Source organism: Phaethon lepturus, unplaced genomic scaffold, assembly GCF_000687285.1.
Source record: "Phaethon lepturus isolate BGI_N335 unplaced genomic scaffold, ASM68728v1 scaffold43458, whole genome shotgun sequence".
In the NCBI taxonomy this organism is placed as follows: domain Eukaryota; kingdom Metazoa; phylum Chordata; class Aves; order Phaethontiformes; family Phaethontidae; genus Phaethon; species Phaethon lepturus.
In genome coordinates this window covers 7,093-20,230 of record NW_010557681.1, presented here as the reverse complement: position 1 = coordinate 20,230, position 13,138 = coordinate 7,093, and the positions used below count along the sequence as shown (strand labels likewise).

Here is a 13,138-nt window from a genome sequence, read left to right as displayed (position 1 = left end):
TCTGCTTCAGCAGTTTCCGCTTAATGTGGAGGACATCTGAGCTGGCACCGCTAGCGATGAATCTCCACTTTTTTTCCTCATGGGATCCAAAAGGCCACCCACTGTTTCTTCTTGTTTCCTCTTAGATTTCACTGTCTTTTTTCAGTTGCAGAGGCTCTTGGGGTAAGGGCCCTAGGAAAGAAGCCAAGCTAATGGGGTGCTGGGGGTGCTCAGCGCTTCCCCACAGTCCAGCCCATGGCGAGTTCTGCTTGCTGGGCGGGGGAGTGGTGCTGAAGGCAGCAGAGTGGAGAGGGAGAGAGCCAGCTAGCTTTCCCTGTCCCTGCGCTGGCAGGATTCGGCTGCGAGGGGTGGTGTGCGTGCTCGGCAGCCGGGAGTCTCTGGGGAAGGTATTGGTGATAGGCAAAGTAAACGGACCTAGTCGAGGACGGCCTGACGCTTGAACTTTGTCAAACAGAAATACAGGCATGTTGACAACATCATGTTTGAGAACCACACAATTGCAGATCGCTTCCTAGACTTCTGGCGGAAGACAGGAAACCAACATCTTGGGTATCTGTATGGCCGGTACACAGAGCACAAAGACATTCCTCTGGGGATCCGGGCGGAGGTCGCTGCCATCTATGAACCCCCACAGGTAAAAGCTGAGTGTCGTGGCGTCAGTGTCGATTCATAAAGATTAATCGGGGAACATGGAAACACTTTTTTGTTTGGGAAACCTCATGCGGTATTTCTGACTGCAGCTCCACAAAGAAAACGGTCCCGTGAAAAAGAAGATCATGCGATTTATGTCTTTAATGTCACTGTCAGTTATTGCCATTGAAAGAATTTTAAAACCCAGATTTGCTTTTTGTTATTTTTACACTTTCTTTTACATTAGTCTGTGCTCAGATGATTTAAAGCTAGAGAGACTTCATAACAGTGGATTTCATTTTACATGTTTCCTTGGTCACTGGATTTCCAAGGTTAAGGTATGGAAGAGCTTAAAAACAAATTCTGTACTGGGGAAAAAAAGTTGCAGCCCTTGCTTCAATTTCTTATCAGGTCTCCAAGAAAATTTAAGCAGCTTAATTAGACAAAAATGAAGTCTGCTGCCTTGATCGAGAGGCCTAGGATGAGATTCGATGCCTCGGAGCAGCCAGCAGTCCCCACTAGATGGTGCACGGTGCCGCGCCCGGCACCGCTGAGTCCTCCCGGGAGGCTGCAGCCAGAGCGGGTCCCGCCAAGCCTGGCCTCCCAGGCAACCCAAAACCTGAATTCGGCGTTGGGAGAGCTGAAAAGGGGGATGGAAAAGCCACTCTGCCCACAACACAAGGCTCAGCTCAAAGCTGAGTTTGCCTACTGGCTTCTTCACCGCTGACTAAAGTCACTTTTCTACGTGCAAAGACTATGTATACAAACATGTCGCGGTGGGTCATATGTTTTCTTCCTCTTGATGATTTCTGCAGGGTTTCTAGAGTAAAATGTGACCGATTTGTCAGTGGAAAAAGAACAAATGGCTCTTCAGGAGTGTGTGTGTGTGAAAGCAGAATTGCAAACCTTTTATAAGTTCTTCCCTTGCTTTCCAATATGAGCAGAGCTGTGCCCTCTATTGTTTCAGCATCACTGTTAAGCCCCTGCTTTGCAAGTTCATATGCTTCTAGTTGTGCGCGGTAAAAGCAAGGAAGCTTTTGCTCTCCTGGCAAGCAGTCTCTGCTGTGCCTCTTGACACGGCATCTTCCCACACGAGAAAGCTTGCTTCTGAAACGCACCCAGATGGAGTCGTGTTTTCCAGAGCATGGGGGGAAGGCCTGGGCGTGGGCTATTGGATTCACTGGATTTCTGCCTCTCTGCTGCTCTGAGGCTCAACTGCCTCTCTGCTGCTTAAAGATTCAAACGAACGAAATGGTGGTACAAAACTGGCAGGTGGAACACAGAGCTCTGGAAAAAATTATATAATCTCTCGCCTTTTCTGAAGTGCTCAGAAACAGCAACAGCCTGTTTGTAAATGCTGAGTCTTTCATTCATAAACCTCGACGTAGTTTGCAAACTTGGCTGAAGAGCTCTGACAGGATGGGTCTGTGAATAGAGGTCATCTCTGGGGTGAAACCGGTCAGTGGTAATGCCAAAGGGGAAACCCAGACCTCTGCTTCCATCCTCTGCCTCACTCCTGACAATGGCTAAGCGTACTATGTTTTTTCCTGTCCTGTCTTACTAGCGAGTGTTTCTTTGCTGCAGATTGGTACACAGAACAGCCTGGAGATCCTGGAAGATCCAAAAGCTGAGGTTGTGGATGAGATCGCTGCAAAGCTTGGACTGAGAAAGGTTAGGATGTTGTCGCATCTCATGCGTTTTTGTATGGCAATGAAGTCAATCCTCGGCAGTTCTCTTCAGCTCCGTGGGGTTATCCAAGACCATTTGGGCATACCTGAAAGCTAGCTTAAGTGTTGGGAGTTCTTGTGCTTTTGGGTACGAAAAGCAAAATGAGAGCATTTTCCTGAGCGCAAGCATCTAGCAGGGCTGTGCAGCTGAAGTCAGCAGTCCTCTGTCATGAATGACATCAAAGGGAGTAGCAAAGAAGCAGAAACACGATTTTCCCTTTATTTCTCCTCAGATAGGAGCCGTTCCTGGTAGCATCTCCTCGGTGAGTGCTAATCTGGCACAGATGTAGCTGGAGTTGCTTTCCAAGTTTGTTCTTCCTTTTGACAGAATCGGTGTCCCACTTCCAGGAGCAGAGGCTCCTGCTTGTTTTTTATTCTCTGTGAGGTCCTGCCTCTTGGTGCTGCTCAGGCAGGCTGCGACAAGTTAATCTCTATATTGGTTTAGAGGTGCAGATCCCCCAGCAGCTGAGCCTCAGTCCTCTGTTCCTCTTGTGCCCACAGCCTGACAGTTATCCAACCAGAACGTATGGTTTTGGGATCCACTGGTTTGCTGACATCTCTCAAACGTGTACTGGTATTTTTCCGGTTTGGGAAATCTTTTGGTATCGTGTGAATGCCAGGAATGAGATGTACACAAACAAGATTTGACTTGCTAAAGAAAACCCAAATCAGAAAAGACTCAGTACAGTAGACTATAAACATCTGTGGTGAGGTCTTTTGTTCTCTGAAGATAAGATCTTTAGCCTTTTGCCAGTGTCTGAAGCAAAGCTCCTGTGCGTGTTATTTATTTCCATGCTTTTCCTTTGCTTCTCACATCAGATATTTTTAATCAATATGACTTAACACACAACTTACTGCTGGTTGCAGATTTTTTGTCTGTCTGGACTCTGCTAGGAATCTGAATCAGCACTTCTTCCTCTGAAGGGTTAACGCTGTGGGAGCTGGTCACGAGGGGGCTGAGCCGAGCTGTTTTTAGCCACGTGTGTGTAGAAGGGTTCACGCAGCGGTGTGTGTGTACACATCTATACTCCTGTGTGCAAACAATGCTTTTTTTTTGGATCGGAGCAGACTCTGATTTGGAATGAATCATACTCCAGTGGGAACATATGAGTTTTATCTTAAATAGTGACTGCGAGCTTCAAAATGAGATCATGTGAGCTGCTTTGTCATCTGCTGGCGCTCCCGATGCTGCTTTGCTCTGAATGCTCAATAGGAAATGCTTTTTGCTGTGGGTGGGAGGAGGCAGCGGCCGAGAGGCCTCTTGCAGCCTCCAGATCTTTCCATGAAAAAATATTCCATAGTGAAACATAAAGCTGCAGGTGCCCCCGGCCAGCCAGCTGGCATGCTGCTCCTGGAAATCGGATTCAAATGAGCCCGGCACAGCTGGGAGAGCCATTTCCTTCAGGCAGCGTACAGCAGGGCCGTGCGAAGAGCCAAGAACATCTTGTCCTGCTAGGAGAAAATGTATAAGCTCTCTTTGGGTTTTTTGTTTTGTTTTGTTTTTTTCTTAGAGCAGCTTTCTCCATAACACTTCTTTATAGGTTGGCTGGATATTTACTGATCTGGTCTCTGAAGACACACGAAAAGGGACTGTTCGATACAGCAGAAACAAGGTGAGATTCAAGTGTGCAGCTAATTACAGCTGCTGGTACTGAGGGTTCGTGTAATCGCATAAACGCTGGCTACGCCAAGCAGAGTACTGAGCCAGGGCAGCGCAGGGCTGGAGGTGACGCTGGGACTGGAATTCTTGTGAAATGTGTTTTTTCAGAAGCTTCTGAAGGAAAAGGAGCTTGAGCTCAAAGAGCACTGCTAGGGGTTGGAAGCTGTTTGGATAGCATGCAAAGCTGCTTGCAGTCCTTCACCCACTCTGCTTTAAGAAAACGGTGCTCGTGGTTTAAGAAAACTTTAAGTAGAGTGGAGTGAGGTGGTGCAAAGTGCAAACTCAGTGAGCAAAAATGACTCAGTCAGAGGATGTTCCTATGGGCTGGGCTTTGTGAGATATACGTGGCTCAGACTGTGACCTTCTCAGCTTCCTGTAATTCTAAAATCAATGATATCCCTATTTGGAAAATGAAACCCAGTTTAAAAAAAAAGGTGTGTAAAGGTGGGTGGAACTAGAATTGGGACAGTCCTTCTGGTGAGAGCCAGGCTCAGGCTGGAGAGCTGACATGTCACATTCTTTTCCCAGTCTCTGCAGCAACTTTCTACGAAAGCATGTTTTACTAGGGTGTTGGTAGTTTTCTTTGGCTGCAGACCAGGGAAATAGGTCTAGGTTACATCGCGTTGTCCTTTTTATTGACATTTCTGCTCTTCCCTCAGGACACGTATTATCTAAGTGCAGAAGAGTGCATCACAGCTGGAAACTTTCAGAACCAGCAGCCCAACATCTGTCGCCTTTCTCCAGATGGTCATTTTGGATCCAAGTTTGTCACAGTTGTGGCTACAGGTATAAACTGGCCTCGGCTTGCCCCGGCTCTCTTGGTTACACATGAATTATCTCTTGTTAATAGAAGAAGAATATGCAGCTCTGCCAGAAGTCGTCAGACATCCTGGTCCCCATCTGTCCTTTTTAACAAGGGTTTTGCCTTGCCCTGTCAAGTAATATACTTTTTTTGTTCTTTGTGCTATCTTCTCTACAATTATTTACCCTGTCCCCTGCAGGAAATTTAATTGAGGCTCAGACCTGGAGCATCCACCTCTCTGATCCAGAAAGCATTTTTTGCCTGCAGCCAGGGGAATAACTTGCTCACTTTTCTGTTTCAAATCTTTAAGCTCCAAATTCTGTTGCCTGAAAGCGGCAGTGCAGAACCACAGCAATCCAGATCCTGGCTGGTTCAGCATAAAGGAGGGACCTTTATCTCCCTTGTGTCGCTGTCAGGGAAACCCTTACGTAGGATGCTGTGCTCTTCCGCACACGGAAACATTTTTTTGTTTGTCTGAATAAAACGAAGAAGCCTGCAAAATGCTTTGCTTTGTCACCTCTGATTTTAGCCGTTTTCACAGCAAGTCTCCGGAGGCTCTGTGGAATAGTCGGCGCTGCCCAGGCTGCGAGGGGAGATGTTGGCATGTGCTGGGAGAGTTGTAGCGTTAGAAGTTCAATCTGCTGTTCTCCACGGGATGACACATGTATTCATTTAAAATTTCCCTGGAGCAGATACACTGCGTTCTGGGTCTATTTAACACACTGAAAAAAAACCTCATGACTTCCAAATAGCATCCAGTGTAAAAACTGAAAGTGTGATATTATATTGCCTCCTCGGAGCCCAGGTTTTGTAAGTGTTCCCGGGGCCTTTTTCAGTGAATATGTTCTCGTTCAGTTAACAGGCCTGTGCAATCAGACAGCTGCCCATACATTCCAGACTGCTAAACGCATCCATCTTTCATTAAAGATAGATGTGTATCTCGCTGACTCCTTTTTTTATTTATTTCTGTGTTTTTTAAACAAGGTGTTTTACTGAGAAAATGATGGCTAGCTTTGTTCAGGCCTTCCCCATGTCTTGGTCGATGTTTAATTTCTAGGAGTGTTTGTTCTGGAGCAGTGAGTGATTGAGGTTAGAGATCAAAGGGTAGAAAACGAATATTTCCTCTTTTCTGTTCCAGATAATTTCATTCTCTTCTGTTAAATCAGCCCATCAGGTTTCTATTTAAGCACTTGATTCCTTCCTTTTGTGCCGTATAAATATATCTGGATAGTTTGCATCAACTTTGCCTTTAAATCCTCTACATGGATTAGTTCCTATCCCCTCCTGAATTCCTAGGTTTGGAAATAGTAACGTTTTCCTACCATCTGTCTGTATCTTCTCTTTCCAGTTGTATTCTAATGACATATGACCCGATGTTGCTTACATTATCCAAATTAAAGCGCCAAGCATGTGATCTATCAGTGAGCCAGGGTCTTAATTTCCACTTTCCATGTCAGATTTCCACCAAGCCATCCATTACAGGCTGAGAAAACACTTTTTTCTTCTTACGCCTGACATTACTAGTTGACCAACCCTGAATCTGCAGCTCATGGTTCCTTGGAAATGAAACAGGCTCCCAGGAGCTGTGTGCCTGGTTCTTGTTTTGAAGGAGAGAAGATACCTGCAGGGTAGTGGGAGGGTGATGCTATCAGGAGCAGCTTCGCCTCCTTTAAGCTCTTGGCAAAGCACTCTTGCTGTCACTCCAGGGGTCTGTCCTGTTAGGTGAGCTGTGAAAATGTGTATTACTAAACAAATGTAGAATTTAGAGGGAATTCTTGCCCAGAAGTACTTCCCATGCAGCAGCACCAGTGGTTTCATCTCACCGTTCTTCACTGTTGGCAAGACCGTTGTGTTTAACATGGCTCTTCGAGTCGTGCCTCTCTGAGTTACGCTAGGCAAATCACCCTTGTGGGGGATTTTTAAGCAGCCTTTTCTCTTCCAGGTGGTCCCGACAACCAGGTCCACTTTGAGGGCTACCAGGTTTCGAATCAGTGCATGGCGCTGGTTCGAGATGAGTGTTTGCTGCCCTGCCGAGACGCACCGGAGCTGGGCTATGCCAAGGAGTCCAGCAGTGAGCAGTATGTGCCTGATGTGTTCTATAAGGTAAGGGCTGTGTGCCTGTGCGTGGGGGGAGCTGCAGAAACGGCTCTGCCGCGTGTCTGGAAATCAGTATGGCCAGCTCAGGAAAGGATGTCTTTGAGGTCTGAACTATTTTCAGTAGTTCAGTTCACCACATGTCTGCAAAGTAATTTCATAAGCTCCATTTCCCCCTCGTAAACATGCCGTTATGGTTTCCAGTGCAGCAGTAGCCATTGGCTATCCAGCTTCTAAATGAGGTCTGCAGTGATCCACTGAGAGCCCATAGCAAGTGCTCTGAATTTACCTCCTCTTCTGTATTTGTTGGCAGCATTTGCCATGCTTCTCTGTTGATTTTAATCCCTGGCTGAGTTCAGCGTTCTCCACTGCACAGCCATATGACGCGTGCTAGCACAAATGGCGCAGTGAAAATGGTGGGTTCCTTATGCAATGCCAGGGATTTGCTCATGTGTGACACGTTTACAGGCACCAACTGGGCAGCAGATGCAACAAAACATAGTATAGGTCATGCAGCAAGAGGAGGAACAGCCCTGTGCGTGCTTCTCTGCAACAAAAGGAAGGTACAAAGGCTTTCAGAGCAAGGGCAGGACTAGGGTGTGCTCCTGGCTTTCCCCTCTAGTGCTGGGGTTACTGCCTGCACCCAGGTCCTGTTCTTGGGTCAGACACTAAGCTCCAAAAACTGGTCCTGAGAAGCAGTGGAGGATACGTGCATCCAGAGTGGATCCAAAATACTCGGTGCATCATGCAAGAGCACTGCTGGTAACCTGTCTGCTGCGGTTTTCAGTACAGCTTGTTAGTGATGAATGGACTGTCATTATTCCCTTGACAGTTGTTTCTGGAGATCTTCAGCCCCCCTCTATCTGCAGGGCCGAATTAGAAACTTGGGGACAGAATCTCTGCGGAGGCTAATAGCACTGCTTCTCAAACTTGTGTATGTTGGTGCCCTGCGAGCAAGGACAGAGGAATTAATTAATGGCACTGCTTGCCAACTAATTAGCCATCCATCACCCAAGTTAGTTATCTCATTCTTGTCTGTGTCTGATATTCACAGCCCGCTCAGCCTGCAGCACTCCTGCTGCCTGTGTTAAAGCTGCCTGTTAAGGAGCATAGGATAAGCAAAGCTACCTTCATTTGGGATAACTGAAATGAGCCTATTGTGCACCAGCGGCAGAAACAGAGCTGGTCAAAGTGCTCTTGTATGCCATGAACCCGAGACCGGGAAATGCTGGCCTGGGTGAGTTAGCCCCTGAGACTCCATCTTCCCCCTCCACCCCTTAATGCTGAACTGCTGGCTTGTCTTGACACCACCTGAAAATGAGGAACACCTCTTGGCTAAATTCAGTGCTTGAGAGGAAAGGTAGATGGAATCCGTGCCTTTTTCCTTAGCACGCAGACAGCTTGCTCTTAGGAGCTGATAAGCCAGGTCCAATTTAGATACAGCGGAGCTCGTTTGTGCAAGGCTTGGCCCTGAATGCAAAGATGAGATCATCTCCTGGCGTGCTGCGGTCCTGCTCCAGAGGAGCCCGTGCTGTGCCACAGTCAGGGTGCAGCCTTGCAGGAGGTCCCGTAGGTCTGTGTCCCACATGTGGGCCACCCTGGGTGTTCGGGGTAGCAGGAAGCCGGTGGGTGTTCCCATAAGGTCTTCACTCACATTCGTAATCTGAAGCAGGGAGATAAACAAAATACAAACTGATGGCTCCAGCCTTCTGTGGAAATTTCCATGAACCACTGATTCGCTGGGTCGGGCTGCAGCTTATTTCATATGTTTTATAACTTCTATCCATAATTGCCTTTTTCATGATGTGCTCAAGGAAGGCTTGAAGACTGCTCTGGCGGGTGTAATTGTCCTTCAGACTTAAACGTGTTTGGCTGTAGGATCTCCTAATTTTTTTTGGAATGTTCTTAAATCAATGGAAAGCTTAGTCACTCCTGGCTTTGAAAATCTTTGGGGTCTCATTAAATGTGCAAGGCTTGAGGTCAGAGACACTACCTCATAGTTACTGGGTTGGTGACAGCAACGGTGTTGAAGCGTTGGTTAAATACGGTATGAGGAGCAAGCGTCCAATGCTTGGCCTCGCGGCAGAGGATAGCTGGCACGTAGTCCAGCACCCTGCTCCACCTTTCTGTGCTGAAACTGCAGGAGCCGAGCAGCTTTGTCCCCAGTCCTTGATGGGGGATTCCCCTCTGTGCTGCCCCCTCAGCTAGCTTTGGGCAGAAAGCTGCACTTTTAAGTAGTCGCTGCATTTTGTCTCGGATGAGAACCTATCACTAGTAGAGGGAAAAGTCCATCTATGTATTTCTATGTAATATGCAAGTATTCATTTGAAAAGCCCTTTAGGATGAAAGGAGCTATACAAATTTCTTCTAATTGGATGAGAACCAGAAGGCCAATGTCTGTGTAGTATAGATGTATTTACAGAGCAGCTATGCATCCAGATGCAAGGCAAAATCTGCTGAACTGTCCTATCTGTCTGCAGCAGGGTCAGGCAGTGGAAGATTCACCTTCGGCTTTGCGAATAGGAAAAGGTGCTGCTGTTTGCACCTCTAGTGAAGTGTGAGCCAATAACTGTACTTCAGTGACGTCGTTCAGAGAAGATGTCTTGTGCTTCCACTCGCAGTAGGTGTTGTTATTTCAGCGGTGACGGTTAAGAACTGCATTTGGATAGATACTGCTGCAGATGCAGGAAGGGTGTGAGGACCCGCGCTGCAGGCAGGAGAGCTGCGGCTTCAGGGACTTCGCTGCACAGGTGACGAGGTGCATGGAAAGAGAGGAACAGTTGTCTTTGGTCAGCGAGCTATTTTTCCATGGTTTGCACTGTATTTTGTGTTTGTGGAGTGGGAGAAGAGACTACCACATCCCCTGGGGCTGCAGCTGTTCCTGCCTGAACGTGACTCACCTCGATGGTGCGTTAGCATAGATGGGCTTTTCTTCCATGGAAATAGGAAAACTGATGGCACCAGCGTTGTCCTGCCTCAGGAGGCGAGGCGTTTTTCCTGAGCCTTTAGCCTTGTGATTTCTGTATTTCTTTACCATTCTCTTTATGTTGGCCACTAGCCCTGCTGCTTAGAGGAACCACCCCGGTGGAATTGGCAGTATGCACTTTCTACATGCGGCCGTTGCTTTCCTGGCTTGTGAAGGCTCTAGTTCCGCTCTAGCGTGAAAGTTGAGGGCTTTGGGGACCATGAGTACAAGTTACTTTGCTCTGAGATGCCTCTCCAGGTAAGATTAGCCAGAAGGAAGAGAACAACCCCCTTTGCCTCCTGGGTTGTCTGTGAAAGCAGACAGCGCAGCGGTGTTTCCCATTGGAACATTGCACAACCCACACTTGCTGCTTGGTGAGTTTGGTGTAATGAAACTCATGAAGGAGTCACCCTTGTCAAGACACAGGACACAAGTCGGGGTAACCGCTCTCTTTGTGAGTAAAGATGACAACGTTGCAATGGCCACTTCACCCTCAGCTGGGTGAGGGAGAGCTGAGCTGAATATTACATATGGGCATTTTCCATTCCCTGTCTTCTGCCCTCGAGCAGTCTCCTTTGTCCATCTGGTTCTAGAAAATAACCATATTGATTCTGATCTCACTAAAAATGTACCTTCCAAGCCGTGAGCTGATTATTCAGAGCTGAAGTTGCTCAGTGGTGCTCAGTGCCCCAGCCGGGAGTGATGCCTCCGGCTGGGCTGCCTGCACCCTGTGCCCGCGCTCCGCCTGCTCCCAGTTCCCTGCAGTCAGTCTGCCGAGCCCGTAACTTTGCAGCACGGCAGCAGTGCCTAACTGCTCCCCACAGACCTGCAGTGCTCTGCTCCACGGTTAACTTCATGGGCATCTCAACCTCCTGCCAAATGGGGGAAAGAGATTGCTGTGTTTTACAGACCCTTTGAAATACTTGAATAATTGGATTTTGGGACTGGCTGGCTTTGTCTCTTAACAAAGGTATTTGCCTCAGCTCAGTGCAAACATGAAGATGTCACCCTTGCAATGAATGGCGTTTTACAGCTGCCTTAATATTGCCCTGGAGTTTCTTTGGGATGGTGTAAGACGAAAGCTCTTCACAGTGGCACCCATGTTGTGAAAGAGCACTTTGCCCTCGTAGAGTCCTGCATGTGCTTTTGTGCATTTACAGCTGCTGAGACGGTGTCTGGGCCTTGGCTTGTCATCTGTTAAGTGTGGTCCCACCCGGCCCTGGGTGCCAGGGCACTGCTGCTTTTACTAGATCCGAGCGGGACCTCTGAGCCAGGCTGTCCCCAGTGTGGCACGCGTTGCTTCCACTCCATCGCTCTGAAAGCCTCTTCCCCTGGAAGACACAATAACCAGGCTGCGTGGAGACTTCTGCGGGGAGTTTTCACTAACAGCAAAGGACTTCCCCTGGCTGGCCTCCCACCAACAGTTCATGTTGGACTGGAAAAGCCTTCTTAGCCTTAAATGTCCCAGCTGCTCTGGGGAGGAGGATGCTTGATTAGCTCACGAGGAGTCTCCTGAGAAGGGTTTCAACTCTCACTGACCTATCACTTGCTCTTAGAAAAGTCGCTTCATTTCTGTGCGTCAGCTGCTCTATCTGCGCAGGGGGGCAGGACTGCCCAGTAAAGCGCTTCGAAATCAGCAGAGAGAGAGCAAGGCCGAGCTTGATTAACACACAGAAGGACAGACAGCTGCTCAGCTCCACGGTACCTTCAGCAGAGTGAGCCCGTGGGGAAGACTAACGGCGGCATGGAACGCTAACGGCTGTCCAGCCCTGGGATGCTGAGCCGGAGCCTCCCTCCTGGCCGACAGCTGGCCGAGCTCCTCGCTTGGCTGCTCCCCTCGCCCTCGTCTTGGAAATCCTGAAGCCACGCAGAAGCCTTTCCCGCTGCAGCCGTCCTGCAGTGCCGCAGAGGTGTGTGACGCGGCCGGCCGTGCTCCCTGTGGGCGCACCCATCCTCTTGCCTGTTTGACCTCATCCGTTTGCAGCTTCTGCCTCCAAACAGTGGTTTGAAAGGTTCTAATCGCAGCGCCTGACGCATTCTCCAGTTTGCTCCTGTCTTCGGGGTGATTCATTGTCCAAATCCTCCATGCCTTGCTGCTTGATCTTTGTCCAGCAGCCAAATACTTGCGCCTTCGTTAACCCCCTCCTGGCCTCCCCTTGGAGTGGTTGCCGTTGGGCGTTTGTGCCTTTGGGGGTATTGGGCTCCGGGGCTGCAGCAATAACGTGCTGAGAGGTGCTGCTGGGGCCTCAGCAACTGCCGAGTTCAGGATGAAGATGTCTTTCTCCCAACAGTTCTCCCAGCTTGACGTTTGTTAAGGCCTTTAAAATGTAATTGCCTAATAAAATGGTGCATAGGGGCTGGAGAGGAGTGCCGGCGTTGGGGTGGGGGGCTTTTCTATCTGGGGAGGGGCAGGGTTGGGACACGTCCTCGACTCGGTGGGGAGCGAGGTTCCGGTTTGGTAGTAACAGTCTAGTGCATGTCTTGAAGGCCTCAGCAGCATGACATTAAAAAGAAGGCATTTAACATGGAAATCCCCAGAGGCGGAGATTAAAGCGAACAGGTGCTGGAAAAATGTTTCTGCATATTAGAACTTAATTAGATTTGAAAATGAATTCCAGATGGGCTAATTATGTGTGAGTTGTTGCAGGTTCTTTCTTGCTGGGGCAGGATTGTGTTTGGGAAGCTGATTCGGTCTGATTGGATTGGATTCCTGACTCTTGCGGTATCACCGAGATCTAGAAGCAGGTTAGCTTTCAGGTCCTGTGATCTCCCTGAAAAGGCTCCGTGTCTCCTCCTGCTGCTGTCAGAGCCAGAGAGATCTGAGGCCACGAGCCACCAGGCTTGTTGCTGAAATAACCACAGGGCCAACAACCTGTCATGTTCAAGGAGAAAAGATCCTTATCAAAATTGCTTTTAAAAGGAGCTTCAAAGACTGAAAGGTAGATTTTTTTCTTTTTTTCTTTTTTTTTTTTTTTTAACAAAGGGAACCGTTTGTAGGGACAGAGGATGCTTGGGGAGGGGGCTTGGGAAGGGGGGCTGTTGCCTGGAGGGGAGCAGCCTGCCGGAGCCTGCTCGGGCGATGTCCGTCTGGGTGTACCGGGAGAGCAGAGCGTGAGAGCGGGGTGCTGGCTGCCGCACCACATATTTGTGCTGTGTAAATACTAGCGTAACCGAGAAATGCTGATAGCGAGGGAGTGGTATACTCCGGGAGAAAATACGGCTCGGGAGAGGAGGGCGGCAGCCGCGGGCAGCTCATTCTG

The 13,138-nt window shown here is 48.7% G+C and overlaps 1 protein-coding gene across 1 annotated transcript in view; it reads left to right on the top strand.

Moving 5' to 3' along the window:
- Positions 1 to 13,138, top strand: part of NPLOC4 (nuclear protein localization 4 homolog (S. cerevisiae)) — a gene marked incomplete at its 5' end in the record, with an annotated part of 27,823 nt that overhangs the window by 8,748 nt on the left and 5,937 nt on the right. The window contains 5 exons of the mRNA XM_010292831.1: positions 455 to 634; positions 2,215 to 2,301; positions 3,899 to 3,970; positions 4,677 to 4,803; positions 6,762 to 6,922. Of these exons, the coding sequence (XP_010291133.1) occupies positions 455 to 634; positions 2,215 to 2,301; positions 3,899 to 3,970; positions 4,677 to 4,803; positions 6,762 to 6,922 (627 nt within the window). The remainder of the gene's footprint in view (positions 1 to 454; positions 635 to 2,214; positions 2,302 to 3,898; positions 3,971 to 4,676; positions 4,804 to 6,761; positions 6,923 to 13,138) is intronic.